Source organism: Oncorhynchus kisutch, linkage group LG22 (assembly GCF_002021735.2).
Source record: "Oncorhynchus kisutch isolate 150728-3 linkage group LG22, Okis_V2, whole genome shotgun sequence".
NCBI lineage: Eukaryota > Metazoa > Chordata > Actinopteri > Salmoniformes > Salmonidae > Oncorhynchus > Oncorhynchus kisutch.
Genome location: NC_034195.2, coordinates 11827592 through 11839080, shown reverse-complemented (window position 1 = coordinate 11839080; position 11489 = coordinate 11827592). Strand labels below are relative to the sequence as shown.

General features: G+C 41.4%; 1 protein-coding gene across 3 annotated transcripts in view; it reads right to left on the bottom strand.

The window, feature by feature from the left end:
• Positions 1-250: 250 nt before the first annotated feature.
• Positions 251-11489, bottom strand: part of LOC109866782 (LHFPL tetraspan subfamily member 6 protein-like) — a 38335-nt gene continuing 27096 nt past the window's right edge. For all 3 annotated transcript variants that reach the window (XM_031802061.1, XM_031802060.1, XM_020455617.2), the window contains 2 exons: positions 2408-2506; positions 251-2261 (listed from right to left, as the gene is read on the bottom strand). In XM_031802061.1, coding sequence (XP_031657921.1) covers positions 2143-2261; positions 2408-2506 — 218 coding nt within the window. In that variant the 3' untranslated portion in view covers positions 251-2142. The remainder of the gene's footprint in view (positions 2262-2407; positions 2507-11489) is intronic.

The following is an 11489-nucleotide window of genomic DNA, read 5'->3' as shown; positions in this document are numbered from 1 at the left end:
CACATAGCCTGGTTCCTCTCTAGGTTTCTTCCTAGGTTCCTGCCTTTCTAGGGAGTTTTTCCTAGCCACCAAGCTTCTACACTTGCATTGCTTGCTGTTTGGGGTTTTAGGCTGGGTTTCTGTACAGCACTTTGTGACATCAGCTGATGTAAAAAGGGCTTTATAAATACATTTAATTGATTCACCAATAATCTGAACAGATGAGAAACAAATAGCTGTTAAGGCTTCAAGAAAGACCAATAGTCTCATGCCAAGTGCTTCAATTCAGATTAAGTGGAGCTACATCTTTAGAACTTCACTTCTGAAAGGTTTGTGAATATTTATTAAGACTTTAAAGTAACAATTTATTTACAGGTTCAAATCTATTGTGTTTCATTCAAATGTAATGTTATATAGTACAATATACTGTACATCATACACACACAAAAACACAAACATATGCCAGACATACATTCAGGGACTTCAACATTCCCTGTTTTATAGCTATACTGTAAATAATTACTGACATAACAGTTAAAAATGATTGCAAGATACAGTAAGGGTTTATATATTTAAAGGGGTGCTGAACTTTTGGCCTCGTTATTCAGCTTGGACATTAAGAAATGCAGCAGTCATGACTGAAGCCAAACGAGTTGTTTTGGAGTGGTGGTTTAACGTGGGTGTCTCATGTGTGTATAATCACTCTGCCACAACAGTACACAGTCACTCAACCTTCTAGATAACTTGAAACAGTCGAAACAGGTCTCGAGTCTTGAAGTCTAGGCTAGCTAGTACAAGCAAACTTATTTCACCAATTAGCTACAGCCCACTGGTGTAACACAGTGACAAAGTTTGTTTGACATTGTATAGCCTATCTCTGGCTCTAGTTAGGGACAAATAAATGACACAACGTATGTTTCAATATTGTCATGTTGCACATCCTTTAGCTTTCAATATTTGTATATGAATTTCTCTAATTTATAGTTGGTTTGAGATTTTTAAGTCATTGAAATGTGGAGCTTTTGACCTTTTAAAATATTGTCCCAGGTACATTGTGTCATTTACTGATGGTCCCTAACCAGCCCCATAGGGATATTGAATGTCAATCCAAATTGAACATTGCATCAGGTTGCGTGCAGCTGCGCTCCAAATTGATGATTACTTGGGTGCTGCCAGCTGTGGGCAGGATTTAAATAAACCCAACCCAAGGAAAACTCTTATGGTACCCTTCATTATGTGACATACAAGCTTTCCTATAATCTTGCAAATCTCCCTTTTGGACAAGACTGACTTTATGACCAAAATTATCCCATTTACACTTGGTAAACAATAAATGTTTCGGACTCATATCGACGCCATGAGAATTAGCTTTTTACGGGTCTTTAAGGCAATACTAGACCAATGTGGGGGTACATAACATGTTTATTAAATACAGGATGTAAAATAAAATAACAAAGTAATATCAAAAGTATAGTAATTTAATATATCTTTACCACTGGTTGTGCCACTACTTCAGTTACCACAAAGTTATAGTACAGGGACATGACAGAATAGAATAGGAGGAGGAATAGAGAAGCAACCATAAAACCCAAGGAAAATAGAGATAGAAACAGATGTTGTTCTTGCTGTCAATGAATACAAAGTATGTAGACTCCACTCTTTTGAAATGCTCTGTTGGACAATGGAGTGTAATTGCGAATGTATTGGGTTGTATTATTTTCTGCCTCAGTACCAAATGCACCACAAGGGAGTCCGCTCTGCTTCAATTATGATGACAGAGTGCATAACTAGCATATGGCATACAGGCCGTGTTCAAGAGCATCAAAATTTTGATGTTCCATGGGTAAATCGTGACTGACTGATCTACAAATAATATTGTGTAGTTATTTATGATGGTGATTTGTAGATCAGTCTCGACCTGCCTTTAAATTCAACTGCAATGTCGAATGCGCCCATAGACACTGTCCCCCTGATATTATCCTTTGCTCTGAGTCTCTTCAATTGCCAGTGATGACGGGTGTTGGGGGAGGTGGTCATCATGGTCTCTGTGGCTGTCCCGCCTTGATGACATAAGTAGGGGTACTGCTTCTGTCTCTTCCCAGCGAAGCAGGCCATCCAGGTGCATAACATCATGGTCTCTGTGGCTGTCCCGCCTTGATGACATCAGTAGGGGTACTGCTTCTGTCTCTTCCCAGCAAAGCAGGCCATCCAGGTGCATAACATCATGGCTGCTGATGCCCCTGCTCCGGTACAGTAGAACGCCCAGCCAATCTCACAAGAACCTGGACGCAGACACAGACACACACACAGCGAATTTGAATCTGAGCCAACATACCATAATATGAGCAGTGAGCAATTTGAATGACTTGTTGATTATCAACTTGTGACTTGAATATGATGGTGTTCTTGTGTGGATGTTGACCCATACCAAGCTCAAACTGGTTGGATCTATTGCTGCAGGTCTGTCGAACTTCGTCACTGTCCCAACCTAGAGGGTAGAGCGCACACCCCGACCCAATCAGCAACGCTGTACAGAGAGAGAGAGGGAGAAAATCATTAGAAATGCTTTACAGCATACATGTGCTAAGCTAAGTCATAAACTCATACAGTACATAATACAGTGAACAGTGCAGCTTGCATTATTCAAAACCACTTTTGATGTACTGAAGCTATAAAAGATACCACAAAAGATAACATTCCTGAGATGGCACTTTCAAGAAGAGCTTACATATGTCATCTCATTTTATCACCCTTCATTTTGTAATGAGACACCCGAGCACCATCAGACACACGTACACACACACACTGGGTTCCCGTCATCATCCCTCTCCCCTGGGAACTCTCTCGCTCATATTGATCTCATTCACTGACCTGAAACCTTAAGTTAATCATGTTTTAAACTTTCCATCTCAAAGCTGACTGTCCCTTTCCCCCTCACTTCATGCAGTAACATTTGGCTTCTAAATTTCATCTCAGACGTCTGTTAGCTCTCAGAAGAAACGCTGACCAGGTATTCTCAGACGTCTATGTTAGCTCTCAGAAGAAACGTTGACCAGGTATTCTCAGACGTCTATATAACACATCTAAGATGTCTATGTTAGCTCTCAGAAGAAATGACCAGGTATTCTCAGGCGTCTATAATAGACATCTTAGAAGTCTATGTTAGCTCTCAGAAGAAACGCTGACCAGGTATTCTCAGACTTCTATAGACTTCTAAGATGTCTATGTTAGCTCTCAGAAGAAATGACCAGGTATTCTCAGGCGTCTATAATAGACATCTTAGAAGTCTATGTTAGCTCTCAGAAGAAATGTTGACCAGGTATTCTCAGACCTGTTGCGCAGCATCTCACTGCCTTCCTGAAGACAAACAATGTATACGAAATGCTTCAGTCTGGTTTTATACCCCATCATAGCACTGAGACTGCACTTGTGAAGGTGGTAAATGACCTTTTAATGGCATCAGACCGAGGCTCTGCATCTGTCCTCGTGCTCCTAGACCTTAGTGCTGCTTTTGATACCATCGATCACCACATTCTTTTGGAGAGATTGGAAACCCAAATTGGTCTACACGGACAAGTTCTGGCCTGGTTTAGATCTTATCTGTCGGAAAGATATCAGTTTGTCTCTGTGAATGGTTTGTCCTCTGACAAATCAACTGTAAATGTCGGTGTTCCTCAAGGTTCCATTTTAGGACCACTATTGTTTTCACTATATATTTTACCTCTTGGGGATGTCATTCGAAAATATGTTAACTTTCCCTGCTATGCAGATGACACACAGCTGTACATTTCAATGAAACATGGTGAAGCCCCAAAATTGCCCTCGCTAGAAGCCTGTGTTTCAGACATAAGGAAGTGGATGGCTGCAAACGTTCTACTTTTAAACTCGGACAAAACAGAGATGCTTGTTCTAGGTCCCAAGAATCATTGAGATCTTCTGTTGAAACTGACAATTAATCTTAATGGTTGTACAGTTGTCTCAAATAAAACTGTGAAGGACCTTGGCGTTACTCTGGACCCTGATCTCTCCTTTGACGAACATATCAAGACTGTTTCAAGGACAGCAGTTTTGTAACAAAACATTGCCACAGATGTCTCAAGTTTTCAGGGAGCCTGCAATTGGCATTGTGACTGCAGGAATGTCAACCAGAGCTTTTGCCAGATTATTGATTGGTCATTTTTCTACCATCTACCAATGTTGTTTTAAAGAATTTGGCAGTACGTCCAACCGGCCTCACAACCGCAGACCACGTTTATGGCGTCGTGTGGGTGAGCAGTTTGCTGATGTCAATGTTGTGAACAGAGTGCCACATGGTGGCGTTGGGGTTATGGTTTGGGCAGGCATAAGCTACAGACAACGAACACAATTGCATTTTATTTATGAAATTTGAAATCACAGAAATACCGTGACTGTAAGGAATGCGTACTGGCAGCAGAGAAGTCAGGCGCAGGAGAGCAAAGACTGTTACAACAGCGCAGTTTAATAATCAAAATCATTGTGAACAAAACTATATATAATGGGACAAAAACCCTTCGCATGCCAGACATAACGTGCATAAGCACTTACAACAAACAATTCCGGACAAAGACATGGTGGAAACAGGGGGTTAAATACACATGTAATTATGGAATTGGAACCAGGTGTGTGGGAAGACAAGACAAAACAAATGGAAAATTAAAAGGTGGATCGGCGATGGCTAGAAGGCCGGCGACACCGACCGCCGCCCGACCTCGGCGGAAGTCGTGACAGCGACGAGATCCTGAGGTATCTGTGACCAGCATATCTGTATTCCCAGTCATATGAAATCCATAGGTTAGGGACGAATTTATTTAAATTGACTGATTCCCTCATGAACTGTAACAGTCAAATCTTTGAAATTGTTGCGTTTATATTTTTGTTCATAGATCTACAGTGCTTTCAGAAAGTTTTCATAAAACATTGTTGTGTTACAGCCTGAATTCAAAATGGATTCAATTCACCCATCTACACACAATATCCCATAATGACAAAGTGAAAACATGTTTAGACATTTTTGTACATCTATTGAAAATGAAATACAGAAATCTCGTTTACATAAGTGTTCATACCACTGAGTCAATACTTTGTAGAAGAGCCTTTGGCAGCGAATATAGTTTTGAGTCTTTCTGAGTAATTCTCTAAGAGCTTTCCATACCTGGATTGTGCCATTTATTATTTTCAGAAATCTTCAAGCTCTGTCTAATTGGTTGTTGATCATTGCTAGACAACCCTTTTTTGGTCTTGCCATAGATTTTCATGTAGATTTAAGTCAAAACTGTTACTCGGCCACTCAGGAACATTCACTGTTGGTAAGCAACTCCAGCGTAGATTTAGCTTTGCGTTTTAGATTATTGTCCTGCTGAAAGGTGAATTATTTGCAATATCTTACGGAAAGCAGACTGAACCAGGTTTTCCTCTAGGATTTTGCCTGTGCTTAGCTCCATTCCATTTCTTTATACTGAAAAACTCCCCAGTCCTCCGATTACAAGTATACCCATAACATGACGCAGCCACCACTATGCTTGAAAAAACGAATTAATGTGTTGTATTGGATTTTCCCCAAACATAACATTTTGTATTCAGGACAAAGACTGAATTGCTTTGCCACATTCTTTTAAGTAGTATTGCCTTTAGTGTTTTAAAATAAGTTTTATTCTTCTTTTCACTCTGTCAATTAGGTTAGTATTGTGGAGTAACTACAATTTTGTTGACTCATTCTCAGTTTTCTCCTATCACAGCCATTAAAAACTTGAACTGTTTTAAAGTCACCACTGTCCTCATGGTGTTAATCCCTGAGCGGTTTCCTTCCTCTCCGGCAACTGAGTTAGGAAGGACACCTGTATCTTTGAAGTGATGGGGTGCATTTATAGACCATAAAAACTTCACCATGCTCAAAGGGATATTCAATGTCTGCTTTGAAAAACCTCCCTGGTCTTCCAATTCATTACTCGACTGAGAGACCTTACAAATCATAGTATGTGTCATAATCATAATATTAAACACAATTTTTGCACACAGACCATGTCCATGCAATTTATGCGACTTGTTAAGCAAATTGTACCCCTGAACGTATTAGGCTTAACATAACAAAAGGGGTTGAATACTTATTGACTCAAGACATTTAAGATTTTATTTTGATTAACTTGTAAAAATGTCTAAAACATAATTCCACTTTGACATTGTGGGGTATTGTGTGTAGGCCAGAGACCCCAAATCTTAATTTAATCTAGATAGATGTAGGCTTGATTCATGAATTCTATTTTGCAAACACCAAGACAAAACAGTTCTCTCATCTACGGTATGGTCTTGGTTATCTTGGAGCTTACCTCTCTGCTGCAGTAGTCAGAGCATGCCAAGCGCTCCTCGTCTATCTCCTGACTGTGGATGCAGGCCCCACATCCTAACCCTGCTGGCCTGACTGCGCAGGAAGCAGAGGACCGGGGGAAAGAGACCGGCTCAGATACATTTTAATCCCCCCTCGCCTCGTCAGTGTTGAGGCATGAAAGAGACAGCAAGGGAGCAGGCAGGCCATATGGTCACAGAGGAGCAGCCAGCAGAGGTTCTATTGCCTGCCACATGAACACCCTATTCCCTTTATTCCCTAAATAGAGGGCCATTTGGGACGAGCCCAGGGACTCACGACTTCAACACCTATAACACTAGAGAGACTATACTCTGCACTCTACCGCAGCTCTGTGAAGAGAGGTGCAGAGAGGGGGTTTAATCCTACAAATCCGACTATTGCAGACATCAACAGTATAGTAGTCAGTGTGCTAGCTGTATTTATGTTATGTTTATTTATGTTATATTCATTTGATCCCGGTGTATGTAAACGTGTTCACTACCAAACCACAATGGAGATATGTGAAAAAAAAGATGAAAAATAAAAAAATAAAGAGTGTGTCCTTGTTCTACTGGAAAGGCCAAAAACAGTGGTCAGAGAGAGGGGACGAGTTGGAGATAACTTCAGTATGTACTGCTAATATGGTGTTTATAGAGTAGGAGTTGAGCGAGTGAGTGACAGGGGTGTGTAATGATGCAGGAAAGGAATGTAGTGTGAAGTTATACGGATTACAGTGAGGCTGTGACTATGGTAATAGAGGCTGAGCTGGATTCGATACGTGTGAGTGGGAATGGGGAAATTAGGTCAAGACTGACTGAACTTCTGAGCAGCAGCAGCACTATAGAGCACAGCATGTGTTGATGTCCTATATACTACAAATCTCTGAAGTGCCATAGGCCACAAAACAACAGATGAAATATTGCCAGGAGCATATTCCGTGCTTCGATCTGGCACTGTATAAGACTTCTTATACTATCATATGGTGATGGTATCCGTTCTACTAAAGCAAGAGCATTGCTTACGGTATAAATCTTGCTTTCTCTCTCTGTGTACACAACACTGACCTAACACTGAGGCCAGGATTCAATACGATCGTGCATTGTCAACAATAAAAGGCAATGTTCCTGTGTTTGGGGAGATTGCATTCAAGGGAAATGTTGCAGATGTCGACTCCAACGGTGCGGTCATATATAATCCCGGCCTAAATACCTACCACTGAATAAGATGTTGCAGGTTTAATAGTGGTGGAGTATAATAGAAGTTGTGCTTCAGTCGGTCTGGTATTCCTAACTCCTCTCACTCAGCTCCCACAGATGCTTTATTCAAGACACCCTCTGCAAGAACTATTCATTATTTTTCCTCTGGATATGCATCTTAGTCTTATTATTATTTATTTCCCCTTGTCTGAATTGACATATCACCCATCGCGGTGCCTTTCTCCCCCATCGTGGTACCTTTCTTTAGTAGCAGCAATCCCTATACTCATTTGACATTGGTATTGTCTCCACTGAGTATTTTGTCTGCAGTTCCAGCTGGGGTTATAATCACACCAAAGGCTTAGCGAACAATATATCAAAAACCTTACATTCTCCCTCTCCCACATCCACTCCTTTGCCTTGGAGACACTGAACAACACACTGCTGATTCCCTGGATTCTGTGATCACAGATTGCTTTTCTCTAAGTATGGCCAATTATAACAAAGGGAAATCTTTGAGTTATAATTGGTCTCCTCCTATTTTGGATGAAATCAAATCAAAGTTTATTGGGCACAGATTTGCAGATTTTACTGCAGGTGCAGCGATCTAAAACAATGCACAAATAATCCCCCAAAATGCAAATGATATTAAGAAATATGAGGACGAGCAATGCCAGAATCCAGAATATATAAATATATATACACTACCGTTCAAAGGTTTGGGGGTCACTTAAAAATGTCCTTGTTATTGAAAGAAAAGAAAACATTTGGTCCATTCAAATAGATTAGAAATACAGTGTAGCCATTGGTAATGTTGTAAATGACTATTGTAGCTGGAAATTGATTATTTTTAATCAAATATCTACATAGGCGTACAGAGGCCCATTATCAGCAACCATCACTCCTGTGTTCCAATGGAACGTTGTGTTAGCTAATCCAAATGTATCATTTTAAAAAGGCAAATTCATCATTAGAAAACCATTTTGCAATTATGTTACCACAGTTGAAAACTGTGGTCCTTCTTTTGACTAGTTGAGTATCTGGAGCATCAGCATTTATGGGTTCGATTACAGGCTCAAAATGGCCAGAAACAAAGTACTTTCTTCTGAAACTCGTCAGACGATTCTTGTTCCGAGAAATGAAGGCTATTCCATGTGAGAAATTGCCAATAAACTGAAGGTCTTCATACAACGCTGTGTACTACTCTCTTCACAGAACAGTGAAAACTGGCTCTAACTAGAATAGAAAGAGGAGTGGGAGGCCCCGGTGCACAACTGAGCAAGGGGACAAGTACATTAGTGTCTAGTTTGAGAAACAGAAGGCTCACAAAACCTCAACTGGCAGCGTCACCCACAAAGCACCAGTCTCAAAGTCAACAGTGAAGAGGCGACTCCGGGATGCGGGCCTTCTAGGCAGAGTTGCAAAGAAAAAGTCATATCTCAGACTGGCCAATAAAAATAAAAGATTAAGATGGTCAAAAGAACACAGACACTGGACAGATGAAGATTGGAAAAAAGTGTTATGGACAGACGAAGCTAAGTTTGAGGTGTTTGGGATCAAAGAAAAATTGTGAGAAGCAGAAAAAGAAAAAAAAAGATGGCGTGCTTGACGCCATCTGTCAAGCATGGTGGAAGCAATTTTATGGCCATGTGATTTTATGGGGGTGCTTTGGTGGTGGTAAAGTGGGAGATTTGAACAGGGTCAAAGGGATCTTGAAGAAGGAAGGCTATCACTCACTATCATTTGCAAACGCCATGCTCTGTGGAAGGCGCATAATTGGAGCTGCAACCCCTTGCCTGATGCCGTTTTCCTCTCTGCTACAGTTCTGCCTGCTCTGACTTTGGCCCCCGTCTCCAGTCCCACCACTCTGTCCTGGACCCTCCACTCAGTCCTTGGATTCCTTTCCGGACCTGCTTAACCAGTCCCAACTCTCCTCGCTCCAGCCTCAACACCTGGCTTCCTGCAACCTGCCCGACCTTCCCCTGGCCTGCACCCCATCTTCCACCTTTGTTTCAATAAATACCTTGGTTACCTCATCCCAGTCTCCTCATCTGCTCTTGGGTTCACCAGTTCTGCTCCGCGTGACACCCTATTGAGCTGTTGTGGGAGCAGCTTGACCTTATGCTACGTAAGAAGTGCCCATCAAGCCAATCCAACTTGTGGGAAGTGCTTCAGGAGGCATGAAGTGAAGTCTCTTCAGATTACCTCAACAAATTGACAACTAGAATGCCAAAAGGTCTGCAAGGCTGTAATTGCTACAAAATGGAGGATTCTTTGATGAAAGCAAAGTTTGAAGGACACAATTATAATTTCAATTAAAAATCATTATTTATAACCTTGTCAATGTCTTGACTATATTTCCTATTCATTTTGCAACTAATTTCATATATTCTGTATACCACCCCTATCTTGTCACAACACAGCTGATTGGCTCAAATGCATTAAGAAGGAAAGAAATTCCAGAAATTAACTTTTAACAAGGCACACCTGTTCATTGAAATGCATTCAATGAAGCTGGTTAAGATAATGACAAGTGTGCAAAGCTGTAATCAAGGCAAAGTTAGGATATTTCGAAGAATCTCAAAATAATGTCTGCATTTGTTTACAACTTTTTTAGTTACATTATTTCATACATATTAATTCATAGTTTTGATGTCTTCACTATTCCCTACTGAGTGCATAGAACATAAAAATCATCTGTCCTCAGTTGCAACACTCACTACAGAGTTCAAAACTGCCTCTGGAAGCAACGAAAGCACAAGAACTGTTCGTTGGGAGCTTCATGGTATGGGTTTCCATGGCCGAGCAACCGCACACAAGTCTAAGATCACCATGCCAAGCGTCGGCTGGAGTGGTGTAAAGCTCGCTGCAATTGGACTCTGAAAACAGTGGAAATTATTCCTCTGGAGTGATGAATCATGCTTCACCATCTGGCAGGACAATGGACAAATCTTGGTTTGGCGGATGCCAGGAGAACGCTACCTGCCCCCATGCATAGCGCAGTTGTTGAATAATAATGGAGCTGCAGGGGATGGCTGCTGTTTTACAAGCTCCTAACCTAACGCATTTCAGGTAAGACCTAGATGCAGACAATGTCGAAGTAACAACAGTTTATTAATCCAAAAGGGGCAGGCAAAGGACAGGTCAAGGGCAGGCAGGGGGTCAATAATCCAGATAGGTGGGGCAAAGGTAAAGGACGGCAGGCAGGCTCAGAGGTCAGTAATCCGGATAGGTGGTGAAAAGGTACAGGACAGCAGCCCAGCTCGGGGCAGGCGTAAAAGGTCAACACCGGGAAAACTAGAAAACAGGAACAATCGAGAGACAGAAACAGAGGAGGAAATGCTGGTAGGCTTGACAAAACAAAACGAACTGGCAATAGAAAAACAGAGCGCACAGGTATAAATACACAGGGGATAATGGGGGATACCTGGAGGGGGGTGGAGACAATCACAAAGACAGGTGAAACAGATCAGGGAGTGATAACCAACTTTGCTATTTTGTTAGTTTTTTTCACATAGTTTGTAACGCATTTTGTACATAATGTTGTTGCTACCGTCTCTTATGACGGAAAAGAGCTTCTGGACATCAGAACAGCGATTACTCCCCTCGAACTGGACGAAGATTTTTTATTTCATGAGTCCAACGCAAAGGGTATACTGCTTCCCGGAGTCTAGGCCCAAATCCCCTCCATTCACGTGAAGAAAAGACAAAAATACAGGAGGCAGCGATCTGGGTGACTTGTGAGAATTTGTCGGTATGACTAAACCACCACTACCCTCTGTATTATTGGCCAACGTGCAATCATTGGAAAACAAACTGGACAATCTACGATTAAAACTATCCTAACAACGGGACATTAAAAACTGTAATCTCTTATGTTTCACTGACACTTTCCCGAACGACGACAGGGATTATATAGAGCTGGCTAGCTTATTCGTGTTTTGGCAGGACAG